At 46.8% G+C, this 18,781-nt stretch overlaps 1 protein-coding gene and 1 long non-coding RNA gene across 11 annotated transcripts in view; one reads left to right on the top strand and one right to left on the bottom strand.

The window, feature by feature from the left end:
- Positions 1 to 18,781, top strand: part of SFI1 (SFI1 centrin binding protein) — a 51,761-nt gene that overhangs the window by 25,893 nt on the left and 7,087 nt on the right. For 8 of the 10 annotated variants that reach the window (XM_014593661.3, XM_014593659.3, XM_019493639.2 and 5 more), the window contains 15 exons: positions 71 to 137; positions 1,225 to 1,355; positions 3,645 to 3,726; positions 3,965 to 4,143; positions 4,392 to 4,467; positions 5,404 to 5,499; positions 5,897 to 5,973; positions 6,764 to 6,866; positions 10,974 to 11,070; positions 12,462 to 12,622; positions 13,008 to 13,082; positions 14,921 to 14,995; positions 15,329 to 15,505; positions 16,412 to 16,656; positions 17,398 to 17,493. In XM_014593661.3, coding sequence (XP_014449147.3) covers positions 71 to 137; positions 1,225 to 1,355; positions 3,645 to 3,726; positions 3,965 to 4,143; positions 4,392 to 4,467; positions 5,404 to 5,499; positions 5,897 to 5,973; positions 6,764 to 6,866; positions 10,974 to 11,070; positions 12,462 to 12,622; positions 13,008 to 13,082; positions 14,921 to 14,995; positions 15,329 to 15,505; positions 16,412 to 16,656; positions 17,398 to 17,493 — 1,737 coding nt within the window. The remainder of the gene's footprint in view (positions 1 to 70; positions 138 to 1,224; positions 1,356 to 3,644; positions 3,727 to 3,964; positions 4,144 to 4,391; positions 4,468 to 5,403; positions 5,500 to 5,896; positions 5,974 to 6,763; positions 6,867 to 10,973; positions 11,071 to 12,461; positions 12,623 to 13,007; positions 13,083 to 14,920; positions 14,996 to 15,328; positions 15,506 to 16,411; positions 16,657 to 17,397; positions 17,494 to 18,781) is intronic. The other 2 variants (XM_014593658.3, XM_014593657.3) reach the window with 2 other exon arrangements.
- On the bottom strand, positions 45 to 18,544 carry LOC132243438 (uncharacterized). Its single transcript, XR_009455016.1, has 2 exons — positions 18,243 to 18,544; positions 45 to 457 (listed from the first exon to the last, which is right to left on the bottom strand). It is a non-coding gene; the product is annotated as an uncharacterized LOC132243438 (long non-coding RNA).

Raw genomic sequence — 18,781 nt, 5'->3', positions numbered from 1 at the left:
CTGAGCTGTTACCTGAGGTAAAGGATGGATGTTTGCCAGAGGGCTGACTTTTTATTATGTTTTATTTCAGAATAATTTTGCTACGCAAATCTCTCAGGCTATGGCTAGAGAATGCCAGGTGGAGAAGACACAGGCAGGTATGTGATACCTAGTATGCTTAAGTAGCTCTCACTGTCCATGGACTCCATAGCTGTTGTTCTTTTGCAGCATGTTTGCTAGTGATGCTGAGCTGTGCCCAGAATTCACATACTTTGAAGCCTTTCTCTAATGCAGAAAATACTCCAGTATTTGCTTCCAGATATGAGTGATTCTGACTTTGCTTGATAGCATTTAAATGGAGAATTAGTTCCAACGGTTGCTTCAGATTCTCTGTTCAAGTTTTATTGTACAGCTTAGAAGGGAAGTTGCTGTCCCCTGTGTTGATGATAAAGCAGCACAGATTGGTTAGCCCATTTCTCTGGAGGAAAGAAGAAAATTAATATGAAACCAGCTGTAACTTCCCAAATTCATCAGTTTTAGGAAATAAAAACAAAGCTAGGCTTTGAGAGGGAAGAGTGGGTTTAGATCTTACATTCAAATTAGAAGAGATTATTCACTGCTGTCTTCTCTCCCTCACTGAGTGACTGGCCGTTAAATACTGTCTCTTTCCTTTTTCATTTCTTCTCCTCAGATTCAAATGTGTAATCTGACAACTATTTCCAGAACCCAGATGTATGTGATTGAATTAAATGAACCCCCAAGAGATTCAGACCTACTAAACATTTGGATTAGATCACAGGTTCTCAACCTGTTTTAGACTCTAGGTACCCCTCCATAACTCTTTAGAATTTAACAGCACTTCATTAAAAAAATTAATTTGTTTATTACAGGGCTCACCTCTTTCCATAGGGGCCAGGCAGGGATGAGTGATCACTTGCCTCCTTGCACTCTGATACACCCTTAAAAAGATCTCATGGCACTCTAATTGAGAGTTGCTGAATTAGATAAACAAGGATGCCACATGTACCAGGCAGTGAGCTAAAGCTGTGTTCCGTATTGGAGGTAGTTGCTGCCTCCCTCTTGGAAAGAAGAGTTGCATAAAGATCAGAAACAAACCCTCAGAACTCAAAACCCTTATACATGACCTAAGGCTGTCTGTTTCGGGTTGCTTTATTGCACAAGTCCCTCAGGTGGGAAGGACTTGAAAGGCTCAGAAATGAAATCAATCTTGTTGCTTACTTTTAGATCCAGCGTGCTAAAGCTGATAACCACTATGGGAAGATGATCTTGCCTGTCACCTTGCAGGTTTGGAAACAATTTAAGAATCATCAACAAAAGTGGAGAGAGATGAAGGAAACAGCATTGTGCTTTCACAGGTACATTGGATTGTTCTTATGGATTTTCTCTAAATAGAGGTTGCTTGTTTTGTATGGGGCTGTGGCAGCTTTGGTCAGATGTAAGGAAGAAACTTAGTGTTTGGTATTTCACTTTCTCTGTCTAGTGAAAAAGAGATTGCTTCCTGGGAATTATTCTTTAAGGGTTACTTGTGTATATTTGCACTTGTTGCAAACAGTTTGCCTGTCTTGACATCAGGGGGCACCATAACCCACAAGTCAGAATGCCCAAAGACCAGCAAATAAATGATGTTAGAATGGGAAAGTGTGTTGCTGCTGGAAAGATCTGGCATGAGACTGAGTCTGTTAGATTCAGCACGAGACTGCCTGAAAAACCCTACAGGCTTCAGTTTGTCTCTGATGCAAACTTGAATCTTCTGTGCATCAAAATCTGAACCAAAATAACCACATTGGTTGTGGTTCACAACTTCATCTGTCTGCATTTCATGTGTGGGCCTTCTGCATTGGTTTTGAGTTGGCTTTGGGTAAGTACAGATGTTCAGTTTCTACTGGGAGAATTGCTAGGAAAACTTTTTTTTCCACCACTTCTTGAGTCAGAAGGAAAATATTTTTCTTCCCCATTGGAAAGAAATTGGGGCTCTGGGCCTGGTGGGCTTTTCTTTTCAACTTTACAAAATAGAAATGGTTGTGTACTGTTTTTTTTTTCTTAGGCTAATTATTTTTACTATCAAAAACCACACTTAAAAACAAGCCACAGACCGCCTCTGCAGTGTCTCTGAAGTGACCTTGCATTGTAGGAGACTGGCAGATGAATTTGGAGGGAAGAGTTGAGTAATGAGGGCAGCTGCATCTCTGAAAGCAGTTAAAGGAATGGTATCTGCTGATGTGGGAATGCAGCTGTGAACCATTGTCTCAGATTTGTTGGAATTTGTTGGATGGGGAGTGGACTTGATGCTCTCCCCCCCCTGCTTTTTTTTTAATTCAAGAGGCTGAAACTTGAGGTGAGGAAGGAGAAAATTGGCTCTAGCATGAATCTGCTAATGTGATGCTTGTGCCTCCCCAGCCAGAAAAGGGATTTGATAGATGAGAAGAATGTACAGATATAGCAACCATTCAGCACTTGTCTCTTGACCTTGTTGAGTTTCTTCTATTAGATTAATGTTGTCAGATGTTTTGGGTGCAGTCCTCTATTTACAAAGAAGGTACACAAAGTCCGGAACTCAGTAGGAACAAACATGCTTTTTGGCTTCCACCCAGGGCTACACTCACTGTTGTATGTATGTCTTGTTTCCATGTTTGATCTTAGTCTTGCCATGCAAAGGTTTACCAATCAAAGGTCCAGCTGCTGCATTTACTGCCTGTTCCAGGGGATTTGTGTCTCTTTCTCGAGTTAATTCTTGCTTAGACTTCCCACAAAGTTCAGTTTCTGTTAGCATGGTGTCTTCTTATATCAGCTTTTCTTGCCCCCCTTTAGACACAGACACACACACATTTTTGGCCTGAGTGAAAAAGGACATGAATGCCCATGAGATCCAAGGTTTCTGATTGCCCAAGGATCAGACATGCATGCTGGTAGCTAGCAACACCCTTCAGCACAACTCTTCTAACTTTCATCCCTTCTCAACCTATTAACTGGTATTCATGTCCCTGAAAATCTTCCCTAGCAGCCCTTCTCCTGACAAACTGCACTACCTGAGTCCTTTCCTGGGCCTCTGTGCTAGGGAACTGCTGGGATTTGCTGGCAGGTTAGTAGTAGATCTATCTTAAGGTGTTTCAGAAATAGTTTCTCTTGTGCTTGGAACACTTCCTATTGGGCTGCAGCCTAAGCTTCTAGGCTGATAGAGTTTCACTGCACTTTTACAAGGGGTGTGCATGTGTAAGTTTATATATAGTAAATAGTAACAACATCTCTCCTGACCCAGAATGTTAGTTTGTCATTTGTCACTCTATACATGTTCAGTGATGTGTGATGTGAATGGAAATTGGAATGGTCTTCTGAATAATCTGGCTGGAAGCAGGAAGCATCTGTCAAGGGACATGTGAACATTTATTTGTCATCTAATAGCATGGGAGGGATTCAAAGGAGCTGTCCATCTGGTTACATAACATACTTGGGCAGGGTGTTTGTAGGGTAGTGGGGCTACATAACTGACTTACGGAGGACCCTTGCCTTGAAATATCAGGTCAGATAACTGCGTAATAAATAGACTGACGTAACCATGGTTCAAATCCCATTGGAGTCCATAGTCATCCTTATAGCTGGCTGAAAGATTAGCTTGTTCTACTGATGCTATTCCTTCTTGCTTGCAGGGAGGTCTGGACTAGACGGACATTTGACATGTGGTGGCTAAGGACACATCAGCAGCAAGAGGATCGAACAGCAGAGAGAACGGTGAATACAGTGCTTTCCCTTAGTTAACCCAAGGGGATGGATGGGATAGTTCCCTAAACAGCTGCTGGAATGCAGGCTACACAAGATGTGCTTGCACTGATTGTTGTTGTCCCTCAAGTAGAGATGAACCACATAGGACTGTTTTCCTGTGCCTGTTTCCTCTGACTGAGGAAGCTTGTCCTGCTGGTTATAACTGGTTTGTGTCATGAGGTTACCAACTTTCTCCTCTCAATTGCAGGCTGTTCTTCACTTTGAGTGGCAGCTGTTGGTTCGTTTCTGGTGTTCCTGGCGCAGGAGAACAGAAGCATGCTTAGAGGAGCAAGAGGGCCTGGCTCAGGCTCATGATCATTACTGCCATCTGCTCCTACTAAAGACTTTTAATCTCTGGAAGAAGAAGGTTCAGGCGATCAGAATAGAGTAAGTGGCAGCCCAGAACGGGTAGTGATCCCAGTCCATTTCTACAGCTGGCCCCTTTTATGAAGGCATGTCTGATTCACAGCTTGCCACCCCTTTTGTGTGCTTGAGAAACTGCTTGCATGTCTTTGTTTCCTGAATATGCAGGAGTGTTTTCCTCGCATGATGGCAAATATGGGTTTGGGTTTCATGCTAGAGGAGCTCAATGGGTCTGGATCGAAGTTGCGCAGTAAGAAAACTCTTTTCTTCAGGAGAATCAAGGAGGTGAAAGCCTTAAGATTCCATTATTCAAAATGTCTGCGGTGGTCTTGGATCCAGTGGAGAGAGGTGAGAATCTTGGCAAAAGGAGAAAGGTTTGAATCCTCTACCATCTCTTAGTTGCTTGTAATCATTATTTGGCTGCTTAAAAATATTTACAATAACAAAAGCATTGTGTATTTTGAAATAAAGCTCTTTAATCTTGCTCTTACCTAACCAAAGTCTGTCCTTTTTCTAAGAAGGGGTAAATCAGTGCAATGTGGGAGGAGTAGAAATTGCCTTTAGAGGATTGAGGAAGATTTCAGTTTTGTTCTGCACTGGCTCTCCTGCCCAGGGTAAAGTGTGTAGGAAGAGGACAGGAGTGTAGCTAAGTGTGGGTTGCTTTAGAATAAATAGTGGTTACAGAGGTTTCTGTGGAGACCTTTCTCACCATTACACCATCTCCTTCCCCAACATCACTGAAGTGAAAGGCTGTAATCTTTGAGGCAGTGCTTGATTTTTTTTTTTTTTTTTCCCTTCTTCTCAGGAACATTTCTTCTAAATTCCCCTTTTGGGCAGAAGGCAGTTAAACAGTGCAAGTCATGTAGTGGTTGGTGTATGCTGCAGCCTTCAGACATCCTTCTGGTTTTGACAGACTTTCCTTATTTGCTTTTTCAGACTACCTAATGCCAGTGCAGACAATTCATAGGGACCTGTGCCGCACCCATGTATGGGGGCGCAGAGCTCTTGCCTCCGTCCTGCTAGGGAAGTATGGTCTGTCAGCAGGCAAGTAGAAACCCAGGCAATACGCTGTGGATAAGATGCTGTTGGCTACATTAGCTTGGCACAGTGTTGTGGGTTTTTTTGAGCGCTCAGAGAAGAGGAAGCTAACAGCAGGGTCCATTGCTGGTTGGGATTACTTGTTTTTGGGTAACATTACTCCCTTGAGGTTTGCAATGCTTATCTTCTTGCTCTCTCTCTGCCCCTGCCCTGATCTCTTTCTCCCTGTGCCATCTTTGCTTGTAGTATATGGAGCATAAGGGTGAGAAATGGAGGAAGCTGATGCGAGCAGACATGCATTATCAGCACTCACTGCTGCACAGGGTCTTGAGAGCCTGGAAGGTAGGAGACCTCTTTCATTACAGGGTCTTCTGTGTCTGAGCACACCTTCACTCTCAAGGTCAGAGCTGCCCAAGTGGTAGGGGCTGGCCTGCCAAGGGGAGGATGAGGCAAAGTTCTCCTACACGGAGTGGAGAGTTTCCACTCAGCTTTATTGATAGCTGTGGTGTGAAAGGGCCCAAGTTGTCTCCTTAGTTGTAAGACTGAGATAAGCAGTAGATTCCTAAGAGTCACTGGTGGGTGATGGCTGCTGTGAATCAGGAGGAGTGGGGTAGGCTTGGGTGGTTCCAGCTCCTCCATTTGCTTCTGCACCTTACAGCTCCTGAGGGCTCCCCAAAGGACTTCTCTCCTTTGTGTTGTTAACTGCTTGGGGAGGTCTCATCTTATTGATTTCTTACAGAGTTACCAGTGTAACATACGGCACATTCTACACCAGATTGCTGAAAAGACAGAGGACCAGAACAGAGAGCTCTTGCGGTAAGGCTGCTTATCCACGTGCAGTACTGGAGAAGGGTGACCTGTGTATTCAGACTACGCTGGGCTTCTCTGGCACTTTTACTAGTTCTGAAATACTTGGTGCCAGTTCATCACTGCATCAGTGCTCCTCTGCATCTCAGTAAGAACAATAACAATAAAAATGGCAGAACTCCCCCTAGACTTGCCTGCCAGGCAGTAGGTTCCTGTCTCAAAGCTGTGGCAATCCTTTTCTGGAAGTGACTGCTGGGCCCATAGCTCTGATCAAATAGTCATCAGTTTCTGAAAGACATTAACCTGGTAACCTGTGTCCTCCCTTGCTGTGGATCAGCTCTAGCTGCTGTGATCTTAAAGCTTGACTCGCAGACAAGGCTAATGTGTACAGTTGCCTGGGTTTCTATCTGATTGATTGTTTTTATCTTAAAGCAAAAGTTATTTTGGAACAGAAAAGGCAGGTAACTGAGCAAGTAAGGACTTCAGTTGCTCTCCATTAACTGTACCAGTTTTAGTTTTTGTGCTACCTGATGGCTTTATTTTGTTGTACTCTTTCAGTACCAGACTGCCTGATTCATTTGATGTCCAGTAACAGATAGTTTCATTCATTAGAAATGAAGAGTGCTTTCTGCTGGTACATACTCTTCTTTCTAACATAGACCCAAAGGGGCCCTGCTAGGGTGGATATGGTGAAAAAACATTTTTTGGTTCCCTTATAAGAGTGGAAAGGGTGCCATGGTCAAACTGGCATGGAAGGGCAGGGACCCTTTCTGATTTGTTTCTATTTACCATTTTGCAGGTGGGTGTTAAGTATCTGGAGAGGAAATACTGTTGTCATTATGGGTGAAGCTAAGGCAGCTGTTCAGGCAGAACAGCACTACAGAAGAAAAACTCTCGCAAAGGTGGGACCATGGAGGCGACTTGGGTCAGTTTAGCCAGGAAGTGAAACCAGTCCAAGCAGGGATTAAGTCTAGATATAGTACAGTAGTATTAAGCACAGGGAAGTGGACAGCTTCCCATAAAAAGGATGCAGGGATTTTAGGTTAGAACCTCCCATCTCAAGAGAGGTCCCTACCAGCTTTTGCTGAGAGGAGAGGAAAGGAGTGAGGAGAGTGGGCAATTTTCCTTACCCTCTTTCTTAGAAGGGGAAGTAGATAGTTGTGTAGAAAAACATGGCAGATCTGCTAGAAGCAGGAAGATGCAGGCAGTCCTTGGATTTATGACACAATTGGTTCCTGAAAACGGTGTCTCAAGTCGCAACATTGTAACTCAGAACCGATTTTTCCCATAGGAAACAATGTTATAAATGGGGGATTGGTTCCTGAACCCGATACCCTGTTTTCACCAAAAATAACCCAGAATTTTGTACTTAATCAATTATAGCTGAGTAATATAGCTACATTAATGTATTTATATTGTAAATAGCGATCATATTGATTTGGAAGGACTTCTTTGAGGTGACTGCTGGACTTTTTGAAGGGCTCTTGGTTGGACTTTCTGAAGGGTTCTTGGCTGGATTCTTCTCAGGAGTCTTGGCTGCAGGTTTTTCTGGAGTCTTGTCTGCTTTCTTAAAGAAACCGTCCAAGGAAGTTTGGACAGATGTTCTCCAGGGAGATGGGTGACACAGCGACTTGTTTGCTAGCATGGCGTTGCATCAGATCAAGTGTTATAAAGTCGAACAGTTTCATAGTTTTGACATCCAAAAGGTTTCATAGTTTGTAGGGTCGGAAGGGACCTTGACAGATCATCAAGTCCGACCCCCTGCCATGGCAGGAAAGAGCACTGGGGTCAAACGACCCCAGCAAGGTGTTCATCCAGCCTCCTCTTAAAGACCCCCAGGGTAGGAGCCAGCACCACTTCTCTTGGAAGTTGGTTCCAGGTCCTAGCCGCCCTGACTGTGAAGTAGCGCTTCCTGATGTCTAGTCTGAATCTACCTTCTGCTAGCTTGTGACTGTTATTTCTAGTCACTCCTAGGAGTGCTCGGGGGAACAGGGACTCCCCCAATGCCTGCTGGTCCACTCTGACTAGCCACTATATATCCCCCCCCCCCAGCCTTCTCTTGTGGAGGCTGAACAGGTTCAGGTCACTTGGCCTCTCCTCGTAGGGCCTGCCCTGCTGCCCCCTGATCATGTGGGTGGCCCTCCTCTGGACTCTCTCAATGCTGTCCACATCCCTCCTGAAGTGCGGCGCCCAGAACTAGACGCAGTACTCCAACTGTGGCTTGACCAGAGCCGCATAGAGGGGGAGGATCACCTCCTTGGACCTGCTCGAGATGCATCTGTGGATGCATGACAAGGTGTGGTTGGCTTTCCTGACTGCGCCCCCACACTGTCGGCCCATGTCCATTTTGGCATCAATAATGACTCCAAGATCCTTTTCTGCCTCTGCTCTGACAAGAAGGGAGTTCCCCAGCCTGTAGGTATGCTGCTGGTTCTTCCTCCCCAGGTATAGCACCTTGCACTTGTCAGTGTTGAAACCCATCCTGTTCTCATCTGCACACCCCTGTAACCTGTCTAGGTCCAATTGCAGCCTCTTCCTCCCTTCTAGCGTGCCCACTTCCCCCCGCATCTTAGTGTTGTCAGCAAATTTGAATAGGGTGCTTTTTACCCCCTCGTCCAAGTCACTGATGAAGATGTTAAACAGTGTGGGTCCAAGGACCGAGCCCTGGGGGCCCCACTTCCCGCATCCCTCCAGGTTGAAAATGACCCATCCACCACCACTCTCTGGGTGCGGCACATTTGACTGTGTAGGTGTCGATGCCACAGTCCCCTAGTTTTTTAATGAGAATGGGGTGAGAGACAGTGTCGAAGGCCTTCCTGAAGTCCAGAAAGACTACGTCCACTGCTACCCCTGCGTCTAAGGATTTTGTGACCTGGTCATAGAAGGTCACCAGGTTGGTCTGACAGGACCTGCCTCTAATGAACCCATGTTGGTTGCCCCTAAGCATAACCTCCCCTGCTGGCCTCTTGTGGACATGCGCCAGGATAATTCTCTCAAAAAGCTTACCCAGGATCAAGGTAAGACTAACTGGCATATAGTTCCCTGGGTCCTCCTTCCTCCCTTTTTTGAAAATGGGCACCACATTGGCCCTTTTCCAGTCCTCTGGCACCACACCAGAGCACCACAAGTGCTTGTAAAGCCGTGCCAGGGGTCCCGCAAAGACCTCTGCTAATTCCCTCAGCACTCTGGGGTGGAGATCGTCAGGACCAGCTGATTTAAATATGTCCAGTCCCTCCAGAAGTTTCCTGACTAGATCCTCACTGACCCTAGGCCTGGGTGCACCTCCCCCAGGGCCTGAGGGGGTCCTGGCGGACGGGCTGATCTGGTCCCTGTTGAGGAAAATGGAGGCAAAGAAATTGTTAAATAGGTTAGCCTTGTCATCTGGTGCGACAACCAGATTTCCTAGCGTGTCTTGCAGAGGCCCCACGTTACCTGGTACCTTCTTTTTGCCCCCTATGTATTTAAAAAAGGACTTCTTGTTGTCCTTAATCCGGGTAGCTAGTCCCAGTTCCATCTCTGCCTTGGCCTTCCTGACTGCCCCCCTGCAGCCCCGAGCAACCGAGGTGTAGTCCTCTCTGGTGATGCCCCTCCCTTCCATTGGGTGTACGCCTCCCTTTTAGCTAGGAGATGTTCCCGTATGCTTTTGGTGAGCCATGGGGGCTTTTGCGCCCTCTTGCCCCCTTTGACCCTTGTTGGGATTACCTCCCTTTGGGCATGGAGGATCATCTCCTTAAGGAACGACCACTCCTCTTGGACACCCAACTCCCCTCCCCCTCGGGACCTCAGTACTTCCCCAACTATTCTTCTTACCTCATTGAAATCCGCCCTCCTGAAGTCCAGGGCTGCTGCCTTGCTGCTGGCTTTTGCCACCTTGCGCTGGATGGTGAATTCCAGCAGGCGATGATTGCTGTCGCCTAGGTGGTCAAGCACCTGCAGCCCCCACACGAGGTTGTCGCCTGTGGCCAGCACCAGATTCAACAAGGCAGCTCCCCTGGTGGGGCTGTGCACCTCCTGAGTTAGATGGAGGTCCTGTATCTCGGATAGGAACCTATGTGAGCAGTCAGACCTGGCTGACTGCTCTTTCCAGCAGATGTCTGGAAAGTTCAGGTCCCCCATGGTGACCACGTCGTTTGACCTAACTATGTCCGTGAGCTGACTGAAGAATTCCCGGTCTAGCTCTTACCCTTGGTTGGGTGGCCTGTAGTAGACCCCCACCGTTAAGTCCCTTTCCCCTCGACTTCTTTGTATTCTAACCCACAGCACTCATCTGACCTTGTGCTACTAGATGAGGATGTGTATTCCTCCTTGATGTAGAGCGCCACTCCCCTACCTTTCCTCCCTGTCCTGTCCCTCCTATACAGCCTATAGCCCTTGATATTCACCGCCCAGTCATGGGTTGGGTCCCACCATGTTTCTGTGAGCCCCACTGCACAAATGATGCAGCTGATATTTTCAGATTCTCAGGAAATAAGAATCAACTTGTAAGCAGCAGTCTCCTGTGACATTTAAATTGCACAGCAGAGCCTATACTGTGATAGCTGTAAAAAGAAAAACTGTGGCCACACCAGATCCAACAAAAGGCGTCTCCCCTGGTGGGGCTGTGCACCTCCTGAGTTAGATGGAGGTCCTGTATCTCGGCTAGGAACCTACGTGAGCAGTCAGACAGGGTGAAATAGGGCGAGCGGTCAGACAGAGGTGAAATAGGGTGTTGATTTAGAAATATAAGTGCGAAACGTAACTCAAAATGTTGTAAGTTGAGGACTGCCTGTATCTTCAGCAAATGGAAAGGGGGCCCAGATGGATGGCTCCCCTCAGGAACACAGCTGTGGCAATAAAAATTTCTGTTAGGAGTAGGGGGGTACACCTGCCTGCTGAAGTTGGTGTAAGATAAAGTTGGGGGAAGTGTGTGCGAATGCATTTCTGATAGCAGAACAGTTTGTCTCCACTCCAGCATCTAAAGAACAAGAAGTTATCCATTAGGATCCTGTGTCTTTTCCCTCTCTCCTTAGGTGTTGCTGGAGTGGAGGGACATCACCTCCCTGCAAGTGTACTGCCGTCAGCAGGATGCAGCAGCTATGAGGGAAGCCAGGAAGCATTTGGATGCAGGTGAGTTTCTGGGGGACAGGAGATGTAAAGAAGTCACAAAAAGACTGGGTTGCTGCGACCGAGTTGTGCATGGTTGAGTTGCATAACTCCAATGCTACCATATTAGTATGTGTATTCTGGCTGCATGACTCCAAGAAGCACCCTGCTCCATGTGGCAGCCACACATTTACTCTCTGCTGATGAGATGAACTGGATCTGCCATGAGAACTGTTGGTAGTGACATTGCTCTGGAGAGGTTCATGTCATATAATGGGTACCCCTCTAATCTCCGAGATGTGTACAAATGAAGGCATTCTTCCTGACCTAATGGAAAGGGAAGTGGTCTTGTCTGACCTTTGACAGGTTGCTAAATCTATCTTATACCTCAGCTCCCCATCTGTACAACAGGGATAATTCTCCCACCCGCATAGGAGTGTTTGGAGGAGAAAATCTGTTAATGATTGCAAGATGCTTACGTACCTTGGAGCTGAGGATTGTACAAGAATCTTGAGGGAGGTTGAGGCAAAGCTTGATAGAATCATTTATTATCACTAGTGCTTTCCATTTACGGTTCTCAGAACACTTAACCAATTCATGGCTAAGGCTGTGGGTGCACTTATATTTAGGGTCAACCTCAAGGTCATCCATAATTACCTGGAGCCATGTAGTTTGCTCTTTCCCTGTCTACATGGTAACTTATAACCAAGGATCCTGGTTTTCTCTGATTTAAAAAAAACAAACAAAAAACAACCCAATTTTTAGATTAAAAAAAGTAACCCAAAATCCACATTTTTTCCATGATTTAAAATGAAACACCATATGTATGTATGCATGTGGTGTTTCATTTTAATCAGACTGCTGCCAGGGGTTGAGTTTAGGGGTTTGCAGCATAAATGTTTTGTGGTTACAGGCTTGAAGATGACTTTAAGGTCAGGCTTAATTATTAGTGTAGACATAACTGCATAGTTACCTTCCTGGTGGGAGGTGGTGTTATCACCACTCTCAGAAGGACCCGAGTCATGAAGCAGTCAAGGGTCTAATATCACAAAGGATGTCAGTGACTGAGCTGGGAAGACATCCAAGATATCCTGACTCCCTTCCCAGTGACATATAAGACTATCTTTCCTCTCAGCCTAAATATTGTTGTTAGTATTGTGGACTGTCCATTTTAGAGGTTTTTAAGACCTGGCTAGACAAAGCCTTGACTGGGATGATATAGTTGAGGATAGTCCTGATTTGAGCAGGGGGTTGGACTAGACCTCCTGAAGTCCCTTCCAACTCTAATTTTCTATGATTCTATGAAATACTGTCAAACAAAGGAAATAGAAGAACTGGTCTTATAGCTGCTTCTACCTTTGATAGAGAGCAGGAGGTCTCCTGGTCCCTTAGCTCATGATATCTTTTGTCAACAGTGCATCTACAGGCCCTGTTTCTTCGCTGGAAGGAACTTGCCAAGAGGTCCATGGTGTTGAGAACCCAGCTGGACACTGCGGCTGAACACCATCAGAGGTCCTTGCTCAGAAACTGCCTCACTAAGTGGAAGCAGTATCATCTGCAGTGCATTGGGAAGATGGTGAGAAGGGCTGACAAACTGGGAATTAGGGGACTGGGAAGGTTTTGTAGGAGGGAGAAGCCATCTACGCAGCAGTCTTCTGCAAAAGGAATGGAGCTACAGGTGAAGCCCATTCCCACAGTTTAGGCTGGGGAACAGTGTGGGAGTCTTGGCTAGTGTGGAGATGATATCTGTCTCTTCTACACCGGAGTACATAGAGCTGTCAGATGGGGTGATGAGCCCTCTGTTGGGAAGGGCTGGGGGATTTCAGGTATGGACCAATAACTTTCTAGGGTAGAAATCCTTTCTGGGTTTGGGCACTTTTTGAGAAATGGATCCCAGATCAGTGTGATCCCGAGGATGTTTGTGTACATCAGTAGGACTCATTGTACTGATTCCTTGGCAGCTTCTGCAGAGACAAGGAGACCAGATGATGGCTCAAAGACTCTACTCCATTTGTTTCTCCTGCTGGAAGAGACAGGTGAGAGATTTGTCCTCACAGACTGGCCTTCTGGAGGTCATGCTGCACCCTTGTCCTTCACTTTTCCACTAGAGTCCTGGACTTGCCACAAAAACAGTGAAAGAGCTTGTATGTCAGATATCATCGTCTGGGCAGACATAGATTCATAGATGGTAGGGTCAGAAGGGACCTCAATAGATCATCGAGTCCGACCCCCTGCATAGGCAGGAAAGAGTGCTGGGTCTAGACGACTCCAGCTAGATGCATATCCAACCTCCTCTTGAAGATCCCCAGGGTAGGGGAGAGCACCACCTCCCTTGGGAGCCCGTTCCAGACCTTGGCCACTCGAACTGTGAAGAAGTTCTTCCTAATGTCCAGTCTAAATCTGCTCTCTGCTAGCTTGTGGCCATTATTCCTTGTAACCCCCGGGGGCGCCTTGGTGAATAAAACCTCACCAATTCCCTTCTGTGCCCCTGTGATGAACTTATAGGCAGCCACAAGGTGGCCTCTCAACCTTCTCTTGCGGAGGCTGAAGAGGTCCAGGTGCCCCAGTCTCTCCTCATAGGGCTTGGTCTGCAAGCCCTTAACCATACGAGTGGCCCTTCTCTGGACCCTCTCCAGGAGGTTATCCGCATCCCTCTTGAAGTGTGGTGCCCAGAATTGCATGCAGTACTCCAACTTCGGTCTGACCAGCGCCTGATAGAGGGGATGTATCACCTCTTTGGATCTATTCGTCATGCATCTGCTGATGCACGATAAATTGCCATTGGCTTTTCTGATGGCTTCGTCACACTGCCGACTCATGTTCATCTTGGAGTCCACTAGGACTCCAAGATCCCTTTCCACTTCCGTGCCACCCAGCAGGTCATTTCCTAGGCTGTAGGTGTGCTGGACATTTTTCCTCCCTAGGCGCAGCACTTTGCATTTCTCCTTGTTGAACTGCGTTCTGTTGTTTTCTGCCCACTTGTCCAACCTGTCCAGGTCTGCTTGCAGCTGTTCCCTGCCCTCCGGCGTGTCCACTTCTCCCCATAGCTTTGTGTCATCCGCAAACTTGGACAGAGTACACTTCACTCCCTCGTCCAAGTCGCTGATGAAGACATTAAAGCGTATCGGTCCAAGGACCAAGCCCTGCAGGACCCCACTGCCCACACCTTTCCAGGTCGAAACCGACCCATCTACCACGACTCTCTGGGTGCGACCCTCTAGCCAATTCGCCACCCACCAGACTGTGTAATCATCCAACTCACAGCCTCTTAACTTGTTCACCAGTATGGGGCGGGATACCGTATCGAAGGCCTTCCTGAAGTCTAAGTATACGACATCCACCCCTCCTCCTGTGTCCAGGCATCTCCATTAGCATGAGATGCACCCATCACATTGACCTCAGGGCTTTCACACCAAAGGATAACCTTTTCAGCTGAAAGGAAAAGATTGAGTTTCTGTAAAGTTTGCCTTGCTCACTTGCGGTTGATGTCTGTCAGGTTGATGGTGGGTAGGATTCAAGGAAAAAGTCACCCCTAGTGAATTATATTCATCAGCCCTTTTGTTGTCATTACAAGTGTCCTTTGGGTGTTGGACAGCTGCCCTGCATGCTAAAGAGTTAATCCCTTTCTGCTTTCAAAGCTGTAAAGCTAATGCCTTCAAACCCAGCTTAGGAAGAGCCCAGTGTGCAGTTTGTATGACCCTTGGGTTGGAACTAACAGTAGGGACAGTGGATAGCTGTATTGTTCCATTGTCTTCCCTTTAGCCTAAGGTAAATCAAATCACTCTCTCTCTGGTTAACATTAGTAGTGGGGTAGGACCCTTAGCATACAGCATCTAAATGCTAATCCAGCCACTGCAATTTGTTTTACTGACAGCTGGTGCAGAAACAATGGGAGAAGCAGCAGACGGTGCGGGTGCTGTGGCACTGGTCACTCTCCCTGCAGGCAAAGGTAAGGAGTGTTACACAGACTGATGCACACCAGGATCTGTGCTGAGAGTGTGCAGGTTCAGCTGTGCTAGGTAGGGTCTCCTTGGACCACCATGTTCTGCTTTGGGATGCTTTGATCTCTGATGCTGTCCTCTAATAAAAGCATTTGTTTCTTCTGTCCAATCGCAGATGACTTCCTCATGCCTCCCTATCTCCCTCTGTCCCAAGAGGGAGGAATAGCCATAGTGCATCTCTGCATGCTACTATCCTGGCCTCCCCAAAAGTTCCCTCTTCAGAGGACTGATAATTCCTGTAGCAGCACTCTGAAATCTGTCCTTATCTTTGCTTCCTACAGGTGTTTGATGCCTGGCTGGGGTTTGTCCAGGAGCGGCAGAGGAAGAAAGGCCGCATTGAAAGTGCTGTGGGAGTTTACCGTGCCACTCTGCTGAAAGAAGGTGTGACACGGGTCCTGAGATATGTGGCTGGCATGAAACAGTTCCGGGGACAGCTTCAAGCCCAGCACCAGCTAAAGGTAAAGGGGCTGCATGTTGCCATTTGGCTCCATGCACCTGGCTCTGATCCTTTGGCTTCTGAGGTAGGGGTGGTGGTGAGGTTTAAGTTCTGCATGGACCTAGCAGTATTCCTTCTGTCCATTGGCTCAGCTCAGTTGGAGCCTTTCAGACTGTTGCTGTCAATTAGCAACCTTGAAACTGAACTCCCCCCTGCCCTATAGCTGCTTGCACAGCACAGCTAGGCAACAACTTTGCCTGTCTGCAGTGTGGCTCAAAGTTTCCCTTAGTGTGTGTTCAAGTAGTGGGGTAGATGCTGTCTCAAACTCAGTGATCGTCTACATTTCATTTAACCCCCTTCCAACATGGATGTCACAGCCATAGAACAGGACCCTAGAGGCACCTCTGAGCTCTGCAGCTGTGTCTATCTACAGGAGAAGCTGTGTAGCACCTGGAAGCCAGAATACTCATTCAAAAATACCTGTAAAGAAAAATCCCTGGGCGCTGTAGGAAGTGACCTTTAAAATGCCCAGAGCCAGGTACCTTCAGTCAGTGCTCGTAGCTCCTGTTTAGCAGCAGTTGCCTTTGTAATTCAACCTGGCCTTACAGATAGGAGGGGGACTTGCCAGCTTTCTCCCTGCTGCTGTTCTTGGGTAAGACTCTGCTTGCTTCCCTGTTTGTAAGAGAGTCAGATACCTTGGCTGTTTTGCTGGTCCTGGTGCCACAGTGGTGGCTGGTAATTTTCTCTACTGGACTGAAACAAGTTGGGCTGATGCTTCCAGCACTGGGAGCTGATATCATGGCCATCTTGTCATTTTGACAATTTGCCAAGCCCCACCTCTCTCTGCAAGACCCTCCTCTCTGGGTGGCGTGGTGCTGCGTTTCTTCTTTCTCCATCAAACGATCTGCTGTTTTCTGTGTTTTGGCAGGCAGCCTACAGCCTCCACCAGTCAGTGTATCGTTGTGCCATGCTCTGGAAACAGAAGGCTCTCTGCAAGAGCCTAGACCAACCTCGCTCCCTTCTGCCTCCTCCAAAGAAGCGGGTGACATTTAAGGTGCCTGCATCTGACGGTGGCTCCTGGGAAAGAGGAAACTCAGTAGAGAGTCTGTGTCGCATGAAGAGTGACGATCTTCCATTCCTCCTTGCTGCTGGGGACTCCGTTCTTAGTGAGCTGTGAGTGTAAAGCTGAGTGTGACCTGTGTCCCTAGCACTGCAGCTCAGGTTCACTTTCTTAGTCCTGCAGTGACCACTATGAACTTCGAGCTGTTTCCTTCATTCCTAACACTGCCTCGTATGTCTACTCATGCTGAACTCTTAAAACTGCTGCATAATGCATGTGGCTGTCCATGAATAATGAAAGGATTTGTGACTACATGCTTCCTTAGCAACTGTTAGAAGTTTTAGCCCAGTATAGTCTCCCAGAGGTGCTTCCCTACTGTATGGTAATGGGTTGCTGGTATGCTAGTGGGCCTCTAAGGTAGAATTGTCCTATAGGGGAATGTGAGCCCAATAGTATAGGAATAGAAATATAACTACCATGAAACTCTGAACACAGTAACCCAACTGGCACTAAACCTGAAAGTCTTCACAGCCTTTCACTCTCCTGGTAAGGGCTAAGTGTGGAATCTTGCTTGGCGGACAGCAATCTCTATGAATCTAAGTGTAATGAAAGAATGGGCTGCAGTGTCAGTGTCCCACTTATACTGATGATCAGTTTTTCCTCTCCCCTGCACATTTGTGGGGAAAAAGGAACTGTGTTCTCTCTGCCTCTGTGAAAGTTTTCCCCTCTGAAGCCGTTGACAGCCTTGCTAATGCATCTCTTCAGGAGACTTTGTAGAAATTTTGCAAAGCTGCTACAGCCCAGGACAGGAGTCCCTGGGGGGGTCTAGGTAACTGTTCTTGTTCTTTTCCCAGAAATGCTGTCCGCCAAGCAAGGTTACAGCCACGTTGCCCTGACTTCCTGCTGGGATCTCTGGAGAGAGAGAAACTCTTAAGAACACCTTTCCCTAGGTAAGAACACTTTAAAAACAGGGGAAAGGAAACTAAGCATAAGGGCCACTGTTGTCCCTACTCAGCTGCATTTGCCACATGAACTGAATGCACCCTGTTGCAAATAGCACGCTTTGTTATGTTATGATTATCTTGATTTGCATAGGCGGGTTCTATACAGTATAAAGACCACAGCAAGTAGAAAAGCTTCAGGCATCTTACAAAATGGACAGTAATGTAGCAATTGTGTTAACCTACCAGCTCCCAAGAGCTCAGTTTCCCCCAGTGAGGGAATGACTAAGTTAGTTTAAACTATGTTCTGTGACACAACTGAAGTGCCAGCTGTGCTCTGAAAAAATTCTGTGCAAAATGGCTTTGGAGCTTTTGCCTTTGGTATACCTCTGATTTTTCCACATGGAGACTCGCTTGCTAAGCCAGATGGCTTTTCTTACTGCCAGCTCTGCAACCTTAACCCTCAGGTCTGAGTCATGAGGGTGTTCGCTGGCTCTTGTACTCTTAGACCCTGCCCTTCCTCACCCCATGATGCAGATACTACAGCTGAACCTGTTGGCCTTGCCATTGAAATGTTTACCCACAATTCAGTTAAGTGCATGAGCCAGAACCCTTCACCCTCTTCTTTTTTTAGCTGAGTTGGCTCTTGAGGGCTAAGAGGAGGGAGAAGTAATGTTAGTAACCACCATCCTCAAACTCTCTGAGCACTTGCACCCTCCCCCAACACTATAGCTCAGAATAGCCCATTAAAGAGTTACCAGTTTTGATGTTTCCCTTCTGACACTTGTAAAGCTGAGGATGTTGAGGCAGGCAGCACTTAAACTGTCGTGAAGCACTTTGCTTCAGCTCTAGTTACCATATCACTTTTCTTCTGAAAGGAGGGGGCTGAAGCTGCTCTTGCTGTAGAAGCTGAAGTTGCTGCAGGAAAAAATATATTAAAAATACTTAGTTTAAGTTTGCTTTGAAACTGTGCTCTCACATTAGGTGTATGGCTTCTGCTTCAGAGAGAGGAAAGAAACTGCAGTTCAGAGAAGTGTGCTCCTGTCCATTGTTTGTACTGTCAAAGTCTTGATTGAGTTCTTGTCCTGGGACTGAAAAGAGGTAGAAATGGACTCCTGGTGCAAATGGTGTGTTTCTAGCAGCTTTAGGAAATACATTTGATTTTGTTGGTTCTTCTGGTCTTGTAACCGGGGATTTACCTGCCTAATTAAGTAGTTACCTTGGGTGCTGGGGGAAGGAATCCTATAGGTTGCCACCACCTCCTTTAAAATTGCACTGCTCCTGCATTGCACTTCCA

The sequence above is a fragment of the Alligator mississippiensis genome, chromosome 10 (genome assembly GCF_030867095.1).
Source record: "Alligator mississippiensis isolate rAllMis1 chromosome 10, rAllMis1, whole genome shotgun sequence".
Taxonomy (NCBI): domain Eukaryota; kingdom Metazoa; phylum Chordata; order Crocodylia; family Alligatoridae; genus Alligator; species Alligator mississippiensis.
The sequence above is the reverse complement of the archived record's forward strand: the minus strand, read 5'-3'. Positions and strand labels throughout refer to the sequence as shown.